We start from the raw sequence: 26,378 nt of genomic DNA, 5'->3' as shown, positions 1-26,378 counted from the left end.
TAAAAACTAAATATAAGCTAAGTAAAGATTATTCTTATTTATGATTCACTATTGGATAAAAGAAAAAGAAAAAAGAAAAAAATATATCAAATAAGATACATTTGGATCCCATGAAGATCGTATTCTATGGGTTTTCACCCATTTGAATCTGTGGGCAATTTGACCCTCTGAGGATCGCGTATCTCATTTCTCCTTATGAATGTGGAGTATATTAGTACTATTACACTGGAAAAATTTTTTTCTCTTTTGGTATAGTTAACATATCAAATCCAGTTTTTGTATAGTCATTTATTTAAGGACTCTATAATTATTAATGTGCATCAGCCATTAGAATAATGGCATGTCAACAAATACACATTATGGCCCTGATTCTCCAAAGTGCCGTCCCGATTTTAGGCAGCTGTAGGCGTCCTGCAGCTGTCTAATCAGCCAATCGGGATGCACGTTTTTCTTTTTTTTTTTTTTTTAAATGCTCCCCAGGCAGGCCTGAAGGCACCTCCGGGAGCCTAGGGAGATCTGCAAGATGCCTAAGCTCGTCTAAGGGCCTTAGGCGGGTCTTAGGCGAACCTAGGTGGCCCTACGCGTCTCCCTAGTAGAGGAGAAGCTTAAAATGTAGGCCAGCAAAATGCTGGTCTACATTGTAAGTAGACGTGGCCGCTATACTTATCGCGGCAAGGGATTTCTCTGCCGCTATAAGTATAGCGGGCCACGGCCTGTCCGATCACTAGCAGGAGGGTGCCCAATCCCTCCTGCCCGAAATGAGGCAGGCCCGGCCCATCCCGCCGAAGCCTAAGGCCTGATTAGCCCAGGCTCTAGAAGCCTGGACCAATCAGGCCTTAGGCATAGCGGCTCCGCCCATCCCCACTAAGTCTAAGGTCTGATTGGCCAATCAGGCCTTAGATTAAGTGGGGATGGGCGGACCCGCTATGCCTAAGGCCTGATTGGTCCAGGCTTCTAGAGCCTGGGCCAATCAGGCCTTAGGCTTCGGCGGGATGGGCCGGGAAGGGGCGGGCCCGCTTCATTTCGACGAGGTGTGCCTGCCGGCTGGACATGCAAGACCCATCTGGCCGTAAGAACAGGTTTGGTGGAGTGGAGGTTTGGGGGTTGTTAGCGCCGGAGAGGGTGCGTCTTCGGGCAGGAGGGATTGGGCACCCTCCTGCCAGCGATCGATATTGTCGGGGGGGGGGAGATCGGTAATGTCGGGGGTGGCGGTCGGTAGTGTCGGGGGGGGGCATCTTCTGGCAGGAGGGTTTGAGCATCCTCCTGCCAGCGATCGGTCAGGGGGCCGCGGCCTGCTATACTTATAGCGGCAGAGAGATCCCTTGCCGCGATAAGTGTAGCGGGCCGTGTCTAATCTAACCCGATTCTCAAACCAGCGTCTGTAACATGGACGCCAGTTACAGAATCGGGGTTTAGTTTAGGCTGATTCTGAATAGGACGCCTCTCCTGGGCGTCCTATACAGAATCAGGGCCTAGGTGTCTTGCGGGCCTCGCCTTCAATATAGGCGGCCTGCCTGGGGAGCATTTTTTTAAAAAAAACGTGCATCCCGATTGGCTGATTAGACAGCTGTAGGACGCCTACAGCTGCCTAAAATCAGGACGCACTTTTGGAGAATCAGGGCCTATGTGCACATACATGAATAAATGCCAGATTTTGCCTAAGTGCTATTCTGCAAATACAGACACATTTTACATATGCACAAATGCTATAAATGGCACTTTGAGTTGCGGACACAAATTTGGGTGTGCACCTAATTTGCACATGCAACTTAATTTAATAATGAGCCAATTAGTGCTGATAATTGGCTTCTTAACAAGCAATTTTTAGCATGAATTGATTTTAACTTAAATTTGTGTGTATAAATTTAGGCGAGAACTGTGCCTAAAATTTATATGTGGCACCAAAGAGGGGGCGCAAAAGAGGGAGAGTCAGGGGTATTCCTCAAAGTTGTGTACATAATTATAGAATAAGGGACATCCATGCCTAACTTTAGGCATGAGGTTTTGCACCACATTTCCATTGATGCAAATGGTTACACCTAAAGTTAGGCAAGGCTCCTGAGCCTAAGCACTGTTCTGTAAACTATGCCTAACTTTAGGTGTCATTTATAGAATAGTGCTTAGGCAGGATTTTATTGGCGACAAAGTCAAAAAAATTTCACAGGGAAAAATCTGGTACTAGTACAGGGAAATTGAACATATGACAAAAGACTAGCATAAAATTCTACCATCCCTTACACTAAATCATGCCAATATTAATGTGAAAATCAAAAACAAAGAACATATATGATGTCTGTAATATATGCTGAGACCTGGAGACCACATGGGGGAAACCCCCAAAATAAGTCTCACCACCCAACTATTGCATATCAAAATATATGTTGATTGCTTTTTCATTAGATATCAATAAACGCTCTTCAATATTGTAAAAATATTTTGAAAGCAGGAAATGAAACGTAGTCTAGGTTGGGACCCTCAATTCATTCTCTTTTGTAAACTGCTGTGGACTAGTTATTGGGATTAAGTGGGCCTAAGTAAGGAGATATGAATAGACCAGGGGTTCTTGATCCAGTCCTCGGAACACACTCATCTGCTCAGGTTTTCAGGATATCCACAATTAATATACATGAGATAGATCTACATATTAGAGAATGACACGGTGAAAAAATTGGTCCCCGTCACCGCCCCGTCCCCGTCTCACCATCCCCGTCACTGCCCCGTCCCCGTCTCACCATCCCCGTCACCGCCCCGTCCCCGTCTCACCATCCTCTTCACCGCCCCGTCACCGCCACTGCCACCCCATTCACCGCCCCGTCACCGCCACTGCAATCCCATTCACTTTTCTTTATTTACGTATAAAGGAAACATTCTTTAAAACTTTAAAACTTTAAAACTTAGTTAAATATTAGTTAATAACTATACAAAAACAAAACACGCAGAGAAAAAATTAATTAATATAAATTCTCAAAACTGACACATTTTGATCACTAAATTTAAAATAGTTATTTTTCATACAGTTTTTCAATCACTAATCTTCCACCACCCCTGGGGCTAGCAATGCAAAAACAAACACGACATGTACTTTAAATGCTTACAATGTTAGCCTATATGGTAAGTAGACGCGGCCGCTGTACCTAATCGCGGCAAAGATCTCCCTGCCGTGATTAGCATAGTGACCGCGGCTACAGCTGCAAGTCTCCCCTCCCCCCAGCGATCACGGCAGGAGGGCACCCAACCCCTTCTGTAGACCCCCCCAACGGCCCTCCCGACAATCGCAGCAGAAGGGTACCCAACCCCTCCTGCCGGTCCTCCCAATGGCCTCCCCTAAGATCGCCGGCAGGAGGGTACCCAACCCCTCCTGCTGGACCCCCCCCAACGAACCCTCCCACCCCGGAACCCCCTTAGTCTTACTTTCCAAGTTGGACCGGACGGCTCCTCACACGTATGGCCAGCAGGCTTGCCTCCGTCCAAATGAGGCGGGCCCGCCCCTACCCTGCCCAACCCACAGGATCCTAGGGCCTGATTGGTCTAGGCACCTAAAGCCACTCCCGCTATAGGAGGGGCCTTAGGTGCTTGGGCCAATCAGGCCCTAGGATCCTGTGGGTTAGGCAGGGGAGGGGAGGGGCGGGCCCGCCTCATTTGGACGGAGGCAAGCCTGCTGGTCATACGTGTGAGGAGCCGTCCGGTCCAACTTGGAAAGTAAGACTAAGGGTGGTGTTTCGGGATGGCGGGGTTTGTTGGGGGAGGGACCGGCAGGAGGGGTTGGGCACCCTCCTATTGGCGATATAGGGGGCCGTTGGGGGTGCCGGCAGGAGGGGTTGGGCACCCTCCTACCAGTGAGGGCGATCGTCGGGGGGGGGGGGGCGGGTTCTATTGGCAGGAAGGGTTGATCTGACAAATGAGGAGCACGGTGAAAACACAGGTAAATTGCGGTTCCTAGAGGGGGGGACATTGGCCTGCGGGGACAAATCTATTCACCGTTTTTGCGGTCGGTGAAAGGATTTGTCCCCGCGTCTGCGGCGATTTGCTAATGAGGTCACCATAACCCGCAGCCAAACCGCAGCCATGCAGCGGTTCGCTGCGGGGATCGCTCCCCGTGTCATTCTCTACTACATATAATGGAGGTAGTGCTTGCAAATTTATCTCATGCATATTCATTGTGGGTATCCTGAAAACCTGACTGACTGGATGTGTCCCAAGGACTGGATTGAAAACTACTGGATTAGAATTAGACATAGGCAGAATTTGGACAGAACTTAAATTTGTGTGCATAACTTGTAAGTTATATGCATATCTCAGGCATTTAAGCACATATTTGCACACTTCTCCCTCCAAATTCACAGGTTTAGGACTCACAACTTCTGTTATTCGTGAGTTTCTAAACCCTGACCCACCTCCGCCTTCTTCTCTCTTCCCAGACCTCTCCACATTTTACCTGGTGGTCTAGCGGTGAAGTGGGACAGGAGTGATCTTCCTACGCTTCTGCCCCATGCAGAGCTATGAACAAAAATGGCTGCAATGAGTTTCTGTGGTCTCGCGAGACTACAGCAGGAACTCACAGTAGCCATTTTTGTTCATGGCTCTGCATGAGGCAGGAGCGTAGGAAGATTGCTCCACTTCACCATTAGACCACCAGATAAGGTGTGGAGAGATCTGGAAGGCAGGAGAGAGGTGGGAGTAGGTCAGAGTCATGATATTTCTAAATTCAAGAGCAAGCTCTGCCTCTAACCCCCATGAATTTGGAGAGAGAAATGTATTCTATGAAGGAGAGTAGGCATCTAGTTATAGAATTATGTCCTATGGTCGTACCTGCCACAGTCAGACCAAAACCTGATTTGAAATTCTACAGCATTTACTTTTAGGTTCTCATTGTTGGAAGATTGCCATACGAAAAGGTTTTAATTCCTAAATAAATAGGCCACAGAAAATCTATTTCATGATTTCTTGTAAAGATAAATCAGGGTGGACCAGTTACCCTTGTGCCTGCTCAGTCTAAGTGCCAACTTTACATCTTGTCCAGTCTCATGAAACAGTTACATTAGGTTGTAATATTTAATCAGTTGGTTATGGTATACTTGTGTGTACATGGGCTAGTGCCAAGGTATCTGGTCGATAGTATTCTGCCATGTGTTCCAATCCCGAAACTCTGTTCTGTAGAATGCGCTGACTTGTTTGTTTCACCTGTTAAACAATTGTGCTTGAACGTGTCTAGGGCAACCATGTTCTCCTGTATAGGCCCACAGGCATGGAATGAGATCCCTAAATATATACTTGAAGAGGGAAACTTGTATAATTTTAAGAAATTATTGAAGAAGTTCCTTTATTGTAAGATGAAATATGGCGATTAGGGTTTTTTTTTGATAGCTGTAAGTGCTGGTCGCTGATAGGTTCTGATTGTCTGATTTCTTTGTATTGTATGTGAAGTTGTTTTAATTATGTATGTACTAATTGTAACCCGCTTTGTATAAAGCGGGAAATAAGTCAATAAACCATAAACCATCAGAGTTAGAAGTTTGCAGGTGCAGGTCTAGAAAATATGGAAGAGCAAGAAGAAAAAGAAAGAAAGAAAGAGTAGTTATGTCGATGGCTTGGGACAAGTCTACTAACATTTGTCAATCTTTGACTGAAGCATAAAGTATAAGTGGCATTTTTTTTTTCACCTCTGCTTCATGCATTCCCAGGGATAAAGCTTTAATTTTTATACATACACTGTATATGTTTATATGTATGCAAATAAATATATTAATATAGAAAATAGGAAAATCAGTTATTGCTTTCTTTATGAATAATACAGCCTTAAGTTTTAAAGTACCATGTAATTTATTAAAGGAAATGGCATACATATTTAATAGCCCACATCAAACAATAAAGATATTACTTTCACTAAAATGCATTAGGCAGCAGAGGGAAAAAATCACATTTTTCTTTCTGGTAATATCTTTAACCAGATTTGTAGCACTAACAGCATTTGCTATGTATATATTATTTCTATTTAATACCGGTAATCTTTTTATTACAAATCATATTGTTTCTCGGGAGATTACCATCAGTACTCATAAAAGCTGCAAAAAAAATGAAAGCCATCAATCATGGATGGGCAGAGGTGCCGACTGCACAGATTAAATATACAAAACCCTTAATACACTTCAAGGAGACACTCGTTATCTCTTGATTTATTTATGGTCCGTTTTCTGTTTTAATTTCAATTTGAATTTGACTCCAAGGGTTCCCCTGCCAGATGATTAAGAGCCAACTGACCTTGTAGAGTACATGAGATTTAATCCAAGCCCAGACAGGATTTATCCAATCTGATCACTCAGTTGATTCTGTCCCTTGTGGCTAGTGAAAAATGGCACAATGCTATAACCTGTTGGGGACAAAATTGTTGATGGGGGAGAGGCAAAATAGAGATAACATAGCTTTTGGTTTACATATGAATATGGCATTTGTTATGACATCACTGCTGTGTTGTTTTTTAAACTGAAGAACTAGTGTGTGATATGTGGAGACCACATTCAACAGTAGGTGGGGAGAAGGAGCAAGGGAGTCATAATCATTTATTAAAGGTAACACCTAGGCCCCCTTTTATCAAGCCGCATTAGGGTTTTTTTTATCACCGGTCGCTGCAGTAAAAGCTCCAACGCTCATAGAATTCCTATGAGCGTTGGAGCTTTTACCGCAATGGCTGGTGATAAAAATCCCTAGTGGCAGTATTCAAGGCCATTGATTCCAGGGTTTCAGAGAGACTCTTGATGCATGGCTCCTAGCCAAGAGCTGTCATTGCAAACACCCAGGTAGGCATTTATTAATTTAAACTTGATTATCTATTTTCCTAAAAAGCAACAAAATGGAGTGTAATAATAAAAACTATGAAATAAAATGCAAATTAATTCTCTGATCATTGGCGACCTGAATGTGGAGTTCTTCAGGGCTCACTGCTCTCTCTTCTATTAATTCATATTTACCTAAGATAATTAGGAGTTTACTTAACTACCTTAGGTCAATATGTATTGTCTTAAGCTGATGACGTCTTTTTACTTTGTCCAGCATTGGACTCTTATGCCAGTACATTTGATCTCTATTATAGGTCATTGGTGTGGTAGATACCTGGGTTACAGATAATTTCCTCAACGAAATAAGCGAAAAAAGAACCCTCAAATCTGGTTTGGTGAAAAGGATGACATTCATTGTAAATATTTCCAACTTCTAACCTGAGAAACTCTCCAAATTAAAAATAAATCCAGTTAGGTGTTATACTAGACTCGGGATTAACTATGAAAAATCAAGTACATTTTCTTGTTATGAAGGTATTCCACAGGTTACGTCAGTTACACAGTATTAGAAACATAGAAATATGAAGGCAGATAAAGGCTAAATGGACCATCTAATCTACCCATCCACAGCATTCATTATCTCCTACTCTCCATAAGAGATCCCACATGCCTATCCCATGCTTTTTTTGAATTCAGACACAGTCTTTCTGTCCACCACCTCTACTGGGAGTCTATTCCACGCATTTACTACCCTTTCTGTAAAAAAAAGTATTTTCTTAGATTACTTCTGTGGTCTAAATCATCTTCAATAGCTTAGGTACCATAGCTCAGGCTATATTGTTACCTCAGATTGATTAATGTAGCTTACTATGGCACCCTATTATCAAGCTCCGTTAGATATTTTTATCACAGGCCACTGTGGTAAAAGCTCAATACTCATAGAATTCCTATGAGCATCAGAGCTTTTACCACAGTGACTCGCAATTAAAAAAACCCTACTGTAGCTTGATAAAAAGGGGCCTATATGAGGGCATCAAAAGGAAACTTCAAAATCAAATTCAGCTCCTGCAAAATACGATAGAGTGATTATTGGGCTAAAAAGATTTGATAGAATAACTCCTACATCACATGCTCTGCATTGGCTACCAGTTCAATACGGGACCAGATTCAAATTTACTTGCATTATTTTCAAGGCACTGGCTGGCCAATGTTCATCATCAATAAGTTAGCACTGTCATCTACTTTGCAGCATAGGCTCCATGAGAATCAATAAGAGCAAGGTCTTATTATATCCAACTTTTAAAAAGGGCATCTAGCCTGCCCATCCGCAGTAACCATTATCTCTTTCTCTCTCCGAGAGATCCCACGTGCCTATCCCAGGCCCTTTTGAATTCAGACACAGTCTCTGTCGCCACTACCTCTTCCGGGAGACTGTTCCATGCATCTACAACCCTTTCTATAAAAAAGTATTTCCTTAGATTACTCTGGAGCCTATCACCTCTTAACTTCATCCTATGCTTTCTCATTGCATAGTTTCCTTTCAAATTAAAGAGACTCAACTCATGCGCTTTTACCTTACGTAGGTATTTAAATGACTCTATCATATCTCCCCTCTCCCGCCTTTCCTCCAAAGTATACAGATTGAGATCTTTAAGTCTGTCCCCATACGACTTATGATGAAGACCACATACCATTTTAGTAGCCGTCCTCTGGACCGACTCCATCCTTTTTATATCTTTATGAAGGTGCAGCCTCCAGAATTGTACACAATATTCTAAATGAGGTCTCACCAAAGTCTTATACAGGGGCATCAATACCTCCTTTTTCCTACTGGCCATACCTCTCCCTATGCAACCTAGCATCCTTCTAGCTTTCGCCATCACCTTTTCAACCTGTTTGGCCACCTTAATATCATCACATACAATCACACCCAAGCCTGCTCTTCTGTCGTGCACATAAGCTCTTAACTCCCTAATCTGTACCATTCCCTTGGGTTTTTGCAGCCCAAATGCATGACCTTGCATTTCTTAGCATTAAATTTTAGCTGCCAAATTTCAGACCATTCTTCAAGCTTCGCCAGATCTTTCTTCATGTTATTCACACCATTCTGGGGTATCTACTCTAGTGCAGATTTTCATATCATCTGCAAAGAGGCAAATCTTACCTGACAACCCTTCAGCAATATCATTTATAAAAATGTTAAAAGAACAGGCCCAAGAACAGAACCTTGAGGCACACTGGTAACATCCCTTTCCTCAGAGCTATCTCCATTGATCACTACCCTCTGTCACCTTCCACTCAACCAGTTCTTGTCCCAGCCAGTCCCTTTGTGACCCATCCTGAGGGCACTCAGTTTATTTATTAGACGTCTGTGTGGAACACTGTCAAAGGCTTTGCTAAAATTGAAATACACCACATCTAGCACACATCCTCTATCCAATTCTCTGGTCACCCAGTCAAAGAAATTGATCAGATTTGTCTGACAAGACCTACCTGTAGTGAATCTATGTTTCCTCCAGTCCCGTAATCCACAGGATTCTAGAAACTTGACCATTCTCTGTTTTAAAAGTATTTTCATTAATTTGCTTAACAAGGAATTCATTAAAAATATATAAAAATAAGATAAATACATAAACAACAAAAATTCATCCAAAAAACTGGTCCTAATGTTTACTAAGGTGCACTAGCATTTTTAAATGACTCTATCATATCTCCCCTCGCCCGCCTTTCCTCCAAAGTATACGAAGTATATATTGAGATCCTTAAGTCTGTCCCCATACGACTTATGATGAAGACCACATACCATTTTAGTAGCCATCCTCTGGACTGATTCCATCCTTTTTTATATCTTTGTGAAGGTGCGGCCACCAGAATTGTACACAATATTCTAAATGAGGTCTCACCAAAGTCTTACACAGAAGATTAGCGCGCGCGCTAGTCAAAAAATTACTGTCTGCTTAAAAGGAGGCATAGCGGCTAGCGCACGTGGCATTTTAGCGTGTGCTAAAACTGCTAGTGTGCCTTTGTAAAAGGAGCCCATAGTGGTATATGACACTATTAGCATCATATACATAACACACATTCAAAATGAAGAAAAAATTGATAGTAAAAAACCCAGAGAATAAAAGCATATTGAAATACTAAATATCTTACAAGACACCTGCATTCCATGATATACAGTTTTTCAACAAAAGAAAGAATATTGCAAGCCTAAAAATGCTTCAAAAATCTATCTTAGCCAGTTTATTAAACTACAAATACTTTCTTTTCATTTTACTGTTCAGGAGTAGGTCTCATTAATACAAGAACAAAATGCCAAAACAGTCTGACCTGTAAGAATTAGTTTAGAAAATAATAGTGAAACAACAATGAGAATCATAGCCTCTTAATTAACCCCCCCCCCCCTTTTCTTAAAGCCTTGTTAGCATTTTTTATCACTGGCCACAGCGGTAAAATTTCCGACACTCAGAGAAATTCTATGAACCTCAGAGCTTTCACCTCTGTGGCCGGTGATACAAAATGTTAATACAGATTCATAAAAGAGGGGGGTTGGGGGTGTAAGTTATATTTTACTACTAGATCTAACGAATAATTAGGGAAACTCATAAGCAAATGTTTAAAAATCAAAGACAGAATTTTTAAATGTATAGACCTTTTTACTAAGGGCTCCTTTTACGAAGGTGCGCTAGCTTTTTTAACGCAAGCACCGGATTAGCACACGCTATAGACGCGCTAGCCGAAAAACTACCACCTGCTCAAGAGGAGGCAGTAGCGGCTAGCTTGCACGGCATTTTAGCATGCGCTATTCCGCGCATTAAGGCCCTAACGCACCTTCGTAAAAGGTGCATTGTTTTGCATTCACTGAGCCTTACCATAGGATAATTTTTTCCTATTAAGTGAAAGGCAATAGAGCAGCTGTTAGGGGCATGCCAATCATGACTGCTGCAGCTTCTGTACAGAAACGTTCATTATTGCATATTAACTCTGGTCACAATTAGTGTAGATGCACTTAGCATCTCCAGTTGAGGAAGTACTAAGTAAACTCATGCTAACTGCAGAATTAGTACATAGCATGTGATATGTACCCCATGTTAACCGCAGTTTGCTATCCATAACAATTCTCTGCTCATGGCCTGCATAGTTCCCACCCCTTACTACAAAAAGCAATTTTTTTCTGGATTCTATATATGGAGTCCAAGTTTGAGCATCAAAGTTTTGGCAAGCAGCAAAGATGTGTGTGCAAATAAATTATTCTACAACAAGCCATTAATGAACAATTAATTGAAGTTAACAATTATTGCAGTTAATTGGCAATAATTGGTATTTGTGCTCGCATCTGTCTGCACACTGTTATATAAGACTGGGCACCTACATCGCCTAGCATGTCACTCAAAAAGAGGGTTTGGGCAGGGGATGGCAGAGGCATTCTGAGAAGTTGCACACAGTTTTATAGAATCGTGCCATTTCTGTGCCCAAATGCCATGAGTTGGAAACTGATATTTATACCAGGTTTCAGCTGGCGTAAATACCCGTGCCTAACTTTAGGCTTGGGAATTGGTGCTAAACATTATTTTGTAAAGGGCACTCAATCCAGAATCCTCTTTATGGAATAGCGTGTAGCTCCAATTTTTTCCAGCATCATATATAGAATACCCCCTTAGGGCATTCTTTTATGAAGGTGCGCTAGAGTTTTTAGCGCACGCACCGGATTACCTGCTCAAGAGGAGGCGGTAGTGGCTAGTATGCGCGGCATTTTAGTGTGCGCTATTCCGCGCTTTAAGGCCCTAACGCGCTTTCGTAAAAGAAGCCCTTAATGTGTAAGTAATCACTGTGTGAACCTGTTAGCACACTTGTGTGGTAGTAATGTGCGCAAGTGGCAGCTATTTAGAAGAGCGATAGAAGAGCAAGTTTCAAGTATTTTTTTGTTTTTGATGCATTACAATATCTTCATTTAAACAGAAGTTATAAAGTGACGGCATTACTTTTCATTCAACCCTTGTACATATGTAAACGCTCCAAACTTGTAGTACCACCTGTAGGCCAAACTTGATAGATCAAAATAATATATTCTACCAAAATTCAGAGAAGAATCCATGCCTACAAAAAGTCGACAATGCAAGCATTACAACAGGTCTTAGAGAACAGAAATATGCCACCTACATCCCACCAAAATCTACTGGAAAAACAAAACAGACCATGATTGGGAGAAGGACTGAGGATATAGCTCCACTAATGCAGTGCATGCTCACATCTTAGTTCCAATATGATTTGGTAATCTCAGATATAAATATCTGCAAGACTAAAGGCTAGATTTAATGATATTCTTAATTCAAAAAACTTCAAATAATACCTAATTATACAAACAGAAAAAAATGTGTTCTCAGAAGGATAATTAATCTCCCTTGGCAATTATCCAATCACCCATTCTAATCATTGCACATGAAAACAAAACAAAAAAAAAAAAATAAAGCATAACAGGCAAATTTAGCAAATTAATTACTTGGTAAGTCAATATGGTGTTAGATAAAATGATGACTTATCTCAGTGCTTCCACAGTACTGTGCTTTTCAGTAATAACTCTCTTCAAACATACCCTTTTCTTGACTCCAATCTCCTTCAAAATAAAAGCAGGAAGATTTCTCCTGTGCCATCCCTGTTTCTCTGCTATCCTGTTCCTACAGCCTTTGTTATTGCTTACCCAACATGCTCCAGGTCCTACAGCCCTCTGGCTTACTGATCCCTGCTCCCCCTCCCTCCCCCCCTCCCCCCACACTTCCATGATCCAATCTCATGGTAAAAGTCATGGTAAAAGAAAATCATAATTATGCAAAGATCATTAATAAAACAGAATGAACTGACAGACTGTTGTTACCTACTTAAGAACAGAAGCACTCTACCATGCCACAAGAAGAATAAATGGGAGTGCCATAGCACCCAACAAATCAGTCCTGTTAAAAGGTAGTTTGGAGGCCCCCTAGCATAGCAACCCCTCGCCTCCACAACCGATAAAGAAATGACGCCCTGCCCCAACAAAAAGAGCAAGGTGTTTGGCAGACTCAAAAAGTTATCCTCAGTACGTTCTCTTATCTCCTGTAGCCCCCTCTCTCTGGGACTCAGCAGGTCTTTAGTTGCAGCTTGGAGGAAAGGAAGGTGAGGCCAGTGGCGCACTTAGCATATGTGATACCCGGGGCCCATCAGTTTTTGACACCCCCCCCCCACCATCTGTATGAAAAACATGATTTTTAGTAACAATCCACGTCACACATGAATATCTAGGAAAAGGCAGCATCTTACATACTGCAGTGAGCAGTACATCAATAAACCCATTGTAAAACTAAACAAGCCAGACTAGTACAGATCAATCCTACACAGTCAATCCTAACAGAAAACCATGTCTTTTCGAATACACAGAACACAGAAAACACATTCGCCTAGTATGGAATATGTAATCACAAACTAACCCCTCCCCCTTTTACAAAACTGTAGTGTGGTTTTTAGCCAAGGTGGTAACAGCTCAGATGCCAACGCTAAAAAACGCTCTACAGTTTTGTAAATGGGGAGATAGAATAAAAATAAATAGATAAAGGTTAAACTGAAGCACCAAGAAGCTGGACTCTGCATACAATGCAACATCACAGAAACTGCGATGCATCTCACCTAAAGCAATAAATAAATAGAATTTTTTTCTACCTTGTCTTCTCTGGTTTCTGCTTTCCTCATCTTTTTGTTGCTCTCTTCCTTTCATCCATGTCTACCCTCTCTCTGCCCCTTCTATATAGCATCTTCTCTCTTTCTATTCCCGTTCTAGAAACTTTATACATTCCCCTTCCATTTCTCCCTTCACCCCCATTAGTCTGGCATCCATCTTCCTCCCTTCCCTCCTCCAATGGTCTGGCATCTCTCCTCTCCTTCCCTTCTCTCTCCCACACCCACATGGTCTGGCATTTCACTCTCTTCTCTCCCTTCCCTCCACTTCCATCAGTATCTTCCCCATTTCTCTCCCTCCAACCCAATTCCATGCAGTATCCTTCCCCCTTATGTCTCTTTCCCTGCAATTCCATCAGCATCTGCCCCTTTCTCTCCCTCCACCACACTTCCATATCACCCTGACCCCCTTTCTCACCCTTCACCATGATTCCATACCACCCTGACCCCCTTTGTCACCCTCCACACCCTTCCATACCACCCTGACCCCCTTTGTCACCCTTCACCATGATTCCATACCATCCTGACCCCCCCTTTGTCACTCTCCACACCCTTCCATACCACCCTGACCCCTTTTGTCACCCTTCATCATGATTCCATATCACCCTGACCCCCCTTTGTCACCCTTCACCATGATTCCATACCACCCTGACCCCCCTTTATCACCCTTCACCATGATTCCATACCACTCTGACTCCCTTTCTCACCCTCCACACCCTTCCATGCCATCCTGACCTCCTTTCACCACCTTACTATGCTCCTTTCTTTCTCCATCCCAAAGGTCCCACGCACGATAACTGCTTCTGCTCCGGATGGAAGAGGGAAGTGACTTTGGAGAGGGCTGGGCCTGCAGACGCAGTTAGTTGCGGCAAAATCCCGTGATGACTGCGGCTGCTGGTCCACACCCCCTCCCGACATCACTTACCTCTTCCGGAACAGAGGCGATAGACAGCGCAGTCATCGCTGGACCTTTGTTCACTTCAACGCGGCTGCCAACTCTGCTCTAAGTATACAGTGCTCTAAGTACGTGCTGAGGTGCTGTTTGCAGCAGCGCGGGAGGTTCCAGATCCGGCCGGCTGTTCACCCCCTTGGAGCGTGCACCCGGGGCGGACCGCCCCACCCCCACCTCCCTTGGTACGCCACTGGGTGAGGCAACAACAATATATATTTAGAGTAAGAAGTGAGTTCAATGATGGTGGCAGCAGGAACTTGAGAGGAAGTAGAAGCAAGCTTAAGAGTGCGTGCAGCTCTCAAGAACTGCAAGATGTAATTTATAACCATTGTAACTTTTCTAATATTATTTAAATTATACAAAAGGAAGAGTTACAATGAACTCCAAAGCAGCGTTTCTTAAAATTTTTATAGCAGTTTCAAGAACATTTTAGGATTCCTTTACCTTGGTGGTTGAAAGGGGATAGATTCTGTACAAACATAAGGAAGTTCTTCACCCAGAGAGTGGTAGAAAACTGGAACGCTCTTCCAGAGTCTGGTATAGGGGAAAACACCCTCCAGGGATTCAAGACAAAGTTGGCCAAGTTCCTGCTAAACTGGAGCGTACGCAAGTGAGGCTGGACTCATTTAGACCTAAGGGCCGCCGTGTGAGCGGATTGATGGGCACGATGGACCACTGGTCTGACCCAGCAGCAGCAATTCTTATGTTCTTATGTTCTGCAGATCCTCATGGACAGATAGATGGCTGTGTATATAAAGAAACTGTGAGGTATGGAGTATGGAAGATGATTTGCAGAGTGTGGGGAGATAGAGGGATGGAGAGGGTGAAAGTTGTGCAGTGGGATACTTGGTGTGTATTTGTGGCGGTACTTTATAGGATATGTTTCTGCTCTCTTGAGGTATGGCTCACTGGTAGAGCTGCTGTCTCTGCACCTAGAGGTTGTGAGATCAAATCCCAGTGCTGCTACTTGTGACCCTGAGCAAGTCACCCAATCCCCCAGTGCCCACCACTTTGAATGTCAGCTTCAAATGCCAAAGCCACAAAAAGGTGGTATACAAGTCCCCATTCCCTTTCCCTATTTCAAGTCTACACTTTTCTACATGTTTATTGACCTCTATTCTCCCTCCTCTCCCCGTTACCCCTGCTTGCTCTCAGCCCCCCCCCACCTCTACAATATAGCTCATCCACTTTCCATTCTCTTTCTTTCCACTGATCTCAAAGGGGCTGATGCTCAAAAATACTGCTGTCATTAACAGGCTGTTAATGTCGGGTTTCTGCACAGGTTAGCCAAAGGCAGCATGCACAAATAGTTTCCATATAGGCACTGAAACCATTAATACAAACCACATTTAAATGCAAGTTTCCAAGTTTATTAAAATGTTGTTATCCTGCCTTTTCAAATATCAAGGCGGCTTTACATCAAAGAAACATCAAAAGACAAAAATAGCTGGACTAACAAGACTGGTACAAAAGGAAGGGAAAGAACTACAATTATTTGAGTGAAAAGAACAAATAAGGGGAAAGAAACGAAAGGGGGGGCACAGAGGGTTCAGCCCACCAACCCCCCACTAAAAAAATAGTTTCTGAGGCACTATTAGCACCAGAAACTTTCCTTCAGATCCAGGGCAGCATTAGAAGAGTTGACAGAAAGATGGTCTTGCAGCATCTTTCCTCTCCCTCTCCAACCTGACCTTCCTGTCCCAAATGGAATTTCCCTGACAAAAAAGGCCTAGTTCATACCTATACCGAAGAAAGGTGACACCAAGGATTGTAGCAACTGCAGAACAATTGTATTAATTCCACATGATAGCACAATATTGCTGAAAATAATGCAATGAAAACTACATTGAGCAAAAACTACCCAAAGTTCAGAAAAGGTCGAGGAACAAGAGACATTATTGCCAATGTTAGATGGATAATGGAGAAGAGCAAAGAATACCAAAAACTCGTATACCTTTGCTTTATTGATTACAGCGAAGCTTTTCTCTAGTTCAAGATCTCTTTTTTTTTTTTGGTACGATGTTATAATATTTCCATAGCTTCTAGTAGCTCTTATGTGCTACCTTACAGACAGTCCTCGGGTTAAGAATGAGTTACATTTTTAAAGCTGTTTTTAAATCGAATTTGTATGTAACTCAGAACTTGTAGCTGCTCACCTTTGCTCCCAGCTGACAAAAGGACCAAATGTCCCTATCAGTTTTCCCTCTAAGGTATAGCATGCAAGGTGTTCAAATAGCTCAAACAGGAATATCCCCACTGAGACATAACAAAAATATAACATGGAGGGCTATGTACGTCAACGCACACAGTTTAGGAAACAAGATCCTGGAATTGGAAACAGAAATAAGGAATGCCGACCTGGATGTGGTGGCGATATCCGAAACCTGGCTCACAGACTCCCACGGGTGGGACATGGTCATACCGGGTTACAACTTGCTTCGCCGGGACAGAGAGGGTAGGAAGGGAGGGGGTGTAGCATTATATACTAAAGATGACATTAAGGTCACGAGAATCTCAGATGTCCAGTATACTGGGGAATCCCTTTGGGTTAATTTGGCCAGAGGGAAGGACAAATGCTTGTATCTTGGTGTAATTTACAGACCCCCAAGACAACAGGATGAACTGAATATGGAAATAATCGAAGATATAGAAAATATCACCTTGCGTGGGGACACAGTATTGCTAGGTGACTTCAACATGCATGATGTGGATTGGGTTACACTTACCTCTGCTTCCGGCAGCAGCAGGAGGCTATTAAACTCTATGAAAGGAGCAAGCCTCAGGCAACTGGTGTTGGAACCGACAAGGGATCAGGCAATTCTGGACCTGATACTTACCAATGGAGAAAGTGTCACAGAGGTCTCGGTGGGCGACACATTGGCCTCCAGTGACCACAACATGGTATGGTTCAATATCAAGAAAGATTTCACTAAATCTACTACACTAACCAAAGTCCTCAAATTCAAGGACACAAATTTCAAAGAAATGGGAGACTTCGTTCACCAGGCGCTACAAAGCCAAGAAGAAACCGATAACGTGGAAGACATGTGGTCGACTTTGAAAGCAACCATACAAGAAGCAACAAACCGCTATGTAAAATCAGTAAGTAAGCGGCGAAGGAACAATAAGCCACAGTGGTTTACTGCGGAGATCTCAGACCTGATCAAGGAGAAGAAAAAAGCATTCATCTCTTACAAACAATCAGGGAAGCAGGACTCTAGAGCAGACTACCTGGCCAAATCAAAAGCCGTCAAAACAGCAGTCAGGGAGGCTAAATTCCTCATGGAGGAGTCTCTAGCAAAGAACATCCAGAAGGGAGATAAATCCTTCTTCAGGTATATCAGTGATAGAAGAAAAAACTCAGGCGGGATTGTACGTCTTAGGAAACCAGACGGAGACTATGTGGAAAAGGATTCGGAAAAAGCCCAACTATTAAATGAATACTTCTGCTCAGTCTTCACCCGAGAAGCGCCAGGGCTCGGCCCTCAGCTACAGACAAGGGTTGGCTCAGTTGACCCGTTTAGTAACTTTGAGTTTACGCCCAGCAGTGTCTAAGGTGAGCTGTCAAAGCTCAAGGTTAACAAAGCAATGGGGCCGGACAACCTGCACCCCAGGGTGCTTAGGGAGCTGAGTGATGTCTTGGCGGAGCCACTGTCCGCGCTCTTCAACCTCTCCCTTAGTACAGGCAGCGTCCCGTTGGACTGGAGGACGGCTAACGTCATTCCACTCCACAAGAAAGGCTCAAAGATGGAGACAGCAAACTACAGACCAGTGAGTCTAACATCGATAGTGAGCAAACTAATGGAAACTCTAATCAAACACCAATTAGATAAGATCCTGGATGAGGAGAATCTACGGGATCCCCGACAACATGGATTTACTAAGGGGAGATCCTGCCAATCCAACCTGATCAGCTGATGACTGGGTAACGGGGAAGCTGGATATTGGGGAGTCCCTGGACATCGTGTACCTGGACTTTAGCAAAGCATTCGATAGCGTACCACACCGCAGGTTACTGAGCAAGATGAGTTCTATAGGATTAGGTAACACATTGACGAAATGGGTTGGGAGCTGGCTTGGAGGTAGGCTCCAAAGGGTGGTGGTGAACGGCACCCCCTCCGAAATGATGGAGGTGATTAGTGGAGTACCACAGGGCTCAGTCTTGGGCCCAATCCTATTCAACATCTTTATAAGAGACTTGGCAGAAGGGCTTCGAGGTAAAATAACATTATTCGTCGATGACGCCAAACTGAGTAATGTAGTGGGCAAATGCACAACAGACGAAGATTCAGTGCCCGACAACATGATGCACGACCTACTCCTACTGGAGCGATGGTCTAGGACATGGCAACTCAACTTCAATGCCAAAAAATGCAAAGTTATGCACCTGGGCAGCCAGAATCCATGCAAGTCTTATACCCTTAATGGCGAGATCCTAGCAAAAACGGTAGCAGAACGAGACTTGGGGGTTATCGTCAGTGAGGACATGAAGTCTGCCAATCAAGTGGAGCAGGCTTCGTCCAAGGCAAGACAAATCATGGGCTGCATACGAAGGGGTTTCGTCAGTCGTAAGGCGGAAGTCATTATGCCATTGTATAGATCCATGGTGAGGCCCCTCCTGGAATACTGTGTGCAATTCTGGAGGCCGCATTATCGCAAGGATGTGCTGAGACTGGAGTCGGTGCAAAGAATGGCCACCCGGATGGTTTCGGGACTCAAGGATCTACCATACGAAAAACGGCTTGACAAATTACAGCTATACTCGCTCGAGGAGCGCAGAGAGAGGGGGAACATGACCGAGACGTTCAAGTATCTTACGGGCCGCATCGAGGCAGAGGAAGACATCTTCTTTTTCAAGGGTCCCACGACAACAAGAGGGCATCCGTTGAAAATCAGGGGCGGGAAACTACGAGGTGACACCAGGAAATTCTTTTTCACTGAAAGAGTGGTTGATCGCTGGAATAGTCTTCCACTACAGGTGATTGAGGCCAGCAGCGTGCCTGATTTTAAGGCCAAATGGGATCGGCACATGGGATCTATTCACAGGGCAAAGGTAGGGGAGGGACATTAAGGTGGGCAGACTAGATGGGCCGTGGGCCCTTATCTGCCGTCTATTGTTTCTATGTTTCTAACCACACATTACTGTTCTTAATGTGGCCATGCATCATTCCTGAATCTGCTACAAGAGAAGTGTAGAAGTCTATGCCACTGGAGATGCTGCTCAATGAAATCAAATGAAGTCACAACCGCCTTAAGTATGAGTTGTACTTAAGTCGGGTGTCTGTAACGTGGGGACTGCCTGTATTTTGCTTTTCTGTATACAATTTTTCTGCTATAAATATGTCACTCCCAGCAATGAGATTTATGATTGTTTCCCAGTTCAGTGCATTAGTCCATTCTACCAATTAATAGCCTTTCATCTTTAGGTTTCAAATCCACCGCTCCTTAAGCATTCTTGTGTTAGGTTTTGATCTACTTATGGTTTCTGAAGTAACTATTATTTCTGCTCTATGTATGCTTTAGTAATTTTGCCTTGGGAGCTGGTAAACTGCTTTGCTGATGCACATTGAAGAGAGATATATCAAAGAACTGATAGACCTAAACATAATTCTTTTAAAAATAACCTGAGTCTGGATGCTCTGCGGCACCACAGAGGTGACATATTTGAATTCTGGGGAAAGGGGGAAGATTATTGCAGTTCACTGACCAATGAATGGTATCAAGGATGCATCTTGGAGGAGACTTTCCTTCAAGCCCTTAGACCAGTGAGGGTTCCTGTGTCACCCGGACAGACCACCTGACAAAAGAAAATTAAGAATAGAAAATAAAAACAAAACAAATGCACAGATCAACTGGTAAGTTTCACTTTTAATCAGTGAATTTCATGACAGAGGGATTCAAATATGATTGCTTTTAATATAGTTTATCGTAACATTTTATAGAAATCCATCTCACGGGTACTTGTGTCTTTGGATGCCTATAGGGCGGGAACTTTGATGTTGCAGACCGGATGTTTCACAGTGTAAAGAATGCATGGAATTCAGCATCCAGAGAAAACATGAGTGATGTCAGGGAGCTGATTCCAGAGTTCTTTTATCTTCCAGACTTTTTATCTAATTCTAATCAATTTGAGTTTGGTAAGTATGTCTGTCTGTCATCCTGCTTCATCTCACTACATCTAGTATCACTCATCTCAGTCTAAATGCCATGAAAAAGGGCCTATGTGTGTAACTCATTTTAATTATCGTATCTTCTCTTCACAATGCATAGATTGTAAAAAAAAATATGGTATTTCTTTGGATTTGGTGATTATCCGGTTTTCCATGACTAAGTTAAGTAACAAATGCCATGTAAAACAGCAAAAAACCCACTACATTAAAGCACCTTCTGTCACCTAAATAATCCACGCCAGAATTATGCCTACGTAGGCACTGTAAGGCACCTAACACTACTATGGGTGTAGCTAACGCTGGAAGTGTCGTTAGGCAGCCTAAAGCACTTAGGGCTTGTTTCCGTGGCTGATCCGTTCAGGCCCGACCAATTCACCAAACAATAAAATTTAAATGAGGGCGACTGGAGGAACGCCCCCTCCGACCGCATGGATCGCTAGTGTGCGACCCTGACGCATGCACAGACCATTTGCTTTCCCTGTAGATGGTCTGCATATGCGTTCGGTGTTCATTTTTGCTGGGTTTTGGGTTGTTTTTTTTACTGGCCCCGACTCTCCTGCTCTGGAAGGGCGATCCCCGGCATTAACCAAGTCGCTGTAACTGCCAATCTGAAAGCTGCCTGCCCTTCTGACACTTTCTTTAAGAACAATTTTTTTTTGTTGTTTACATACATGCAATTTTTGATTCTCCTGCTCTCTGCCGCCCTTCCCCGCAGTGTATCCCTGCTTTAAAACCACGGGCTCAAACTGCGGGGAAGGGCGACAGAGAGCAGGAGAGTCGGGGCGGAAAGAGCAGGGCTCGGCAGGAGGAGGGCAGGAGCAGGGTTCGGTTGAAAGGGGTGTTTGTGTGGGAAATTTGGTTGGAAAGAGCAGAGAGCAGAGCGCCAGAGATGGGCTGCAGGGCTGGGATTTCAGACCCGAGGACAGTCAGAAAGGATGCTTGAGACTGGTCCCCAGCAGTCGCTTTTTGTGTTGATCGGTCAGCCCAGTCGGTTTCAAAATTTCTTTAGTGAATTGCATCCCTGCCTACTTTGCATGCCGTTCCCCTCATTTGCATGCACAGATTGGAATCGGATCGGCACAGAGGTAAGTGAATCAGGCCAGAGTAAAATCAGGTTGCAAATAGGTCGCAAACCGATCAGTACACGATCGGTTTGCTTAGTGAATCTAGCCCTTACAGAGGTGTGGGCGTCATAAATGTTGGCCTGGAAAACCCTGGACTACATATCCGGCCCCTATCTTTTGCGGAGGTGTAATTCTCTATAGGGTGCCATCAAGCGGCTGTCGATATTGATGCCCTATAAAGAATCCAGGCCTACTTCAAGAACCATTTTTAAACAGCTGGATGGCCATTTGCCAGTCATTAAAATGTAGTGTTGAGCAAAGGGTGTTGAGACTAAAATTGGTAGAAGTGGAGACCTGGGTTCATGTTGTTGTTTTTTATCATATTATTTTTAGCCATTAATTTTATTTATGCTCCCTATAGGTTGCATGCAGGATGGAACTGTCTTGGGGGATGTAATACTACCTCCATGGGCTGCAGGGGATCCTCATACATTTATCAGATTACATAGACAAGTAAGTATTTCTAAAGATAAGGGCTTTATTTTTCTACTATTGAAATAGATATGATCATCTGTTAAGCTTGAGGCAGTCTGGGACATGTGACCCTTGCTGTGTTTTAATACACTTGCACTGGGTTTGGGTCTGACCATTCATATAACATAAGAACATAAGAATAGCCTTACTTGGTCAGACCAATGGTCCATCACGCCCAGTAGCCCATTCTCAAGGTGGCCAATCCAGGTCACTAGTATCTGGCCAAAACCCAAGGTGTAGCAATATTCCATGCTACCGATACTGGGCAAGCAGTGGCTTCCTCCATGTCTTTCTCAATAACAGACTATGGACTTTTCCTCCAGGAACTTGTCCAAACCTTTCTTAAAACCAGCTACACTATCCGCTCTTACCACATCCTCTGGCAACGTGAGCTTAACTATTGTCTGAGTGAAAAAAATTTCCTCCAATTGGTGTTAAAAGTATTTTCCTGTAACTTTGAGTGTCCCCTAGTCTTTGTAATTTTGATGGAGTGAAAAATCGATCCACTAGTACCTGTTCTACTCCACTCAGGATTTTGTGGGCTTCAATCATATCTCTTCTCAGCTGTCTCTTTTCCAGGCTGAAGAGCCCTAACCGTTTTAGTCTTTCCTCATACGAGAGGAGTTCCATCCCTTTTACCATCTTGAACACTCTTCTTTTCTAGCACCACTATATCTTTCTTAAGATAAGGAGACCAGAATTGAACGCAATACTCCAGATGAGGTTGCACTATGGAGCAATACAGGGGCATTATAATATTCTTAGTCTAGTTAACCTTCCCTTTTTTAATAATTCCTAGCATCCTATTTGCTTTTTTGGCCGCCGCCACACATTGGGCGGAAGATTTCATCTTATTGTCTACGATGGCACCCAGATCCTTTTCTTGGGTGCTAATCACCAAGGTGGACCCTAGCATCTGGTAACTGTGATTCAGGTTATTCTTCCCAATGTGCATCACTTTGCATTTGTCCACATTAAATGTCATCTGCCATTTGGACGCCCAGTCTTCCAATTTCCTAAAGTCCGCCTACAATTTTTCACAATCCGCATGTGTTTTATCAACTTTGAACAGTTTAGTGTCATCTGCAAATGTAATCACCTCAATCATCATTCCAATTTCCAGATCATTTATAAATAAGTTAAATAGCACCGGTCCCAGTACAGACCCCTGCGGCACTCCACTGTTTACTCTCCTTCATTGAGAAAAATGACCATTTAACCCTACCCTCTGTTTTCTATCTAATAACCAATTCCTAATCCACAACTGAACTTTGCCACCTATCCCATGACACTTTAATTTTCTCAGGAGCCTCTTGTGAAAAACTTTATCAAAAGCTTTCTGAAAGTCTAGATATACTATATCAACCGGCTCACCTTTATTCACACCTTCAAAGAAGTCAAGCAAATTTGTGAACCCATGCTGACTCCGTCTCATTAAATCATGCTTGTCTACGTGTTCCACAATTTTATTTTTTATAATCGTTTCTACCATTTTGCCCGGCACCGAAGTGAGGCTTACCGGTCTGTAATTTCCCGGACCTGCCCTGGAACCATTTTCAAAAATCGACATAACATTAGCAACCCTCCAATCTTCAGGTACTACAGACAATTTTATGTGTTGTTTAGATATTTTATTATTTGAGCTGTGATGTATTGGATCAGTGGTTAATGTATGGCCATAAAAGAAAAAAGCATGTAAACCTATTTTGAAGGCGGTAGGGGCTCATGCAGTAATCCTGCGCTAATAAGTTCCGTGTAGTAATATAGCTGTGATAACTGATTAGCATAGGAATGCCTACTCTCCATCCCCCTCCTAGAACAAATAAAAAATGCTTTAATGTGCAGTTAACACATGAACATTTTGAAGTTACCACAGGACACTTGAGCATGTCCTGCAGTATGCTCCAGTTAGGACCACTTAGGGGTCCTTTTATCAAGATGAGGTAGGGGTTTAACGCCTGCCACGCTAGCCACTAAAGCCGGCATTGAACAGGCGTTAGTTGTTTAGCCGGCCGCGGGGGTTAGCGTGTGATGAAATGGCCGACGTGCTAACCCCGCTAGCGCGGCTTGATAAAAGGACCCCTTAATGTTGTAGAGCAGCATTTAGTAGGGACATAAGCTTGATATACTAAAAGACACTATTATGTTACCAACACTAATGTTCACTGTTTACCACAGATCTCATTTTTTTACAGTGGGAACTAATAACCATGCTAATGTTGTTGTGCTCCTTAATAAATCTAGCTCATGGTTCAATAATTAGAATAATAATAATAATTTTATTCTTATATACCGCCATACTGAAAAAGTTCTAGGCAGTTCACAACAAGGTGAGCTAATACATGGGATACAGATAAAATACAAACTAGAATAATGGACTGGAAAACAGATAAAGACAGAAAGCATTTACAATATAATGCAGAAAATACCGGCATGGCAGGGAAAGAAGTAATACATAGAACAGATAAAATACATCAAGTTGCATTAAGATACCAGAATACTGACTTGTAATTCAAGAGAAGTCTTGTAATATGAATTTAAGGCTTGCATCTGCCACTAATTAAGTATGATTTTGGACAATCTACTTTGAGTCAGTTTACTAAGGGGTCTGATTACTAAAGTGTGATATTTTTTTTTAATGTATTTATGTATGCATATATTTACTTATATATTCTTTGGGATTTAACAACTCCTAAATGAAAAGGTTCACCCAAGGTGGTTTGCAGCAGGTACAGTTCAATGCAGGGGTGGGGAACCTTTTCATGTTGGCAGGCCGTATAAATTTTGTTGTAATCAAATAAGGCCGCATTCAAGAAACTTCAATTAAATATACTTAAAAATCTACATTATTTTGCAAAAATCTAACTATTGTGTACTTAATAATTTCAAAAAATAGAAACTATTTGTTAAGTTAACTAACCTTTTAATGCCTTTGTTGTGTCTGCTTTTGGTTGAATGCATTTGAATATTTGGTTGCAGCACGGAGGTCCACAGTTTCAGCTGATAAGAACATAAGAACATAAGAAATGCCTCTGCTGGGTCAGACCCGAGGTCCATCGTGCCCAGCAGTCCGCTCACGCGGTGGCCCAGCAGGTCCAGGACCTGTGCAGTAATCTTCTATCTATACCCCTCTATCTTCTTTTCCAGTAGGAATTTGTCTAATCCTTTCTTGAAGCCCAGTACCGTACTCTGCTCAATCATATCCTCTGGAAGCGCATTCCAGGTGTCCACCACACGTTGGGTAAAAAAGAACTTCCTAGTATTTGTTTTGAATCTGTCTCCTATCAACTTTTCCGAGTGCCCTCTTGTTCTTTTATTATTCGAGAGTTTGAAGAATCTGTCCCTCTCCACTCTCTCTATGCCCTTCATGATCTTATAAGTCTCTATCATATCCCCTCTAAGTCTTCTCTTCTCCAGGGAAAATAGACCCAGCTTCTCCAATCTCTCAGCATATGACAGGTTTTCCATACCTTTTATCAGACGCGTCGCTCTCCTCTGAACCCTCTCGACTAATGCCATATCCTTCTTAAGGTACGGCGACCAATATTGGACGCAGTACTCCAAATGCGGGCGCACCATTGCCCGAATCAATGGCAGGATAACCTCTTTCGTTCTGGCTGTAATACCCTTTTTGATTATACCAAGCATTCTATTCGCTCTCTTAGCGGCCGCTGCACACTGTGCCGTCGGCTTCAATGTCATGTCCACCAATACCCCCAAGTCCCTTTCCTGGGTACTTTTATTTAATAATATCCCTCCCATTGTATAGTTGTACCTCGAGTTTCTGCTCCCCACATGTAATACCTTACATTTCTCAACGTTGAACTTCATCTGCCATCTCATCGCCCAATCTTCTAGTTTGTTCAAGTCCCTTTGCAATTCTTCGCATTCCTCTGTAGTCCGAGCTCCATTAAATAGTTTAGTGTCATCCGCAAATTTTATTATCTCGCACTTCGTCCCTGTTTCTAGATCATTTATGAAGATATTAAATAGTAGCGGCCCGAGCATCGAGCCCTGCGGGACGCCACTAGTGACCCTCCTCCAGTCGGAGTAGTGACCCTTCAGTCCTACCCTTTGTTTTCTACCCTCCAACCAGTTTCTGATCCATCTATGTATGTCACCTTCCACCCCATGGTTCTTCAGTTTCCGGAGTAGACGTTCATGGGGCACCTTGTCAAAG

The 26,378-nt window shown here is 43.1% G+C and overlaps 1 protein-coding gene across 4 annotated transcripts in view; it reads left to right on the top strand.

The window, feature by feature from the left end:
- WDFY4 (WDFY family member 4) overlaps positions 1-26,378 on the top strand; it is a 613,830-nt gene that overhangs the window by 490,216 nt on the left and 97,236 nt on the right. For all 4 annotated transcript variants that reach the window (XM_033941175.1, XM_033941176.1, XM_033941173.1 and 1 more), the window contains exons 52-53: positions 20,414-20,567; positions 22,086-22,177. In XM_033941175.1, coding sequence (XP_033797066.1) covers positions 20,414-20,567; positions 22,086-22,177 — 246 coding nt within the window. The remainder of the gene's footprint in view (positions 1-20,413; positions 20,568-22,085; positions 22,178-26,378) is intronic.

Source organism: Geotrypetes seraphini, chromosome 4 (assembly GCF_902459505.1).
Source record: "Geotrypetes seraphini chromosome 4, aGeoSer1.1, whole genome shotgun sequence".
Taxonomy (NCBI): Eukaryota; Metazoa; Chordata; class Amphibia; order Gymnophiona; family Dermophiidae; genus Geotrypetes; species Geotrypetes seraphini.
Note: the sequence above shows the minus strand (reverse complement) of the source record. Positions and strands in the feature narration are given on the sequence as shown.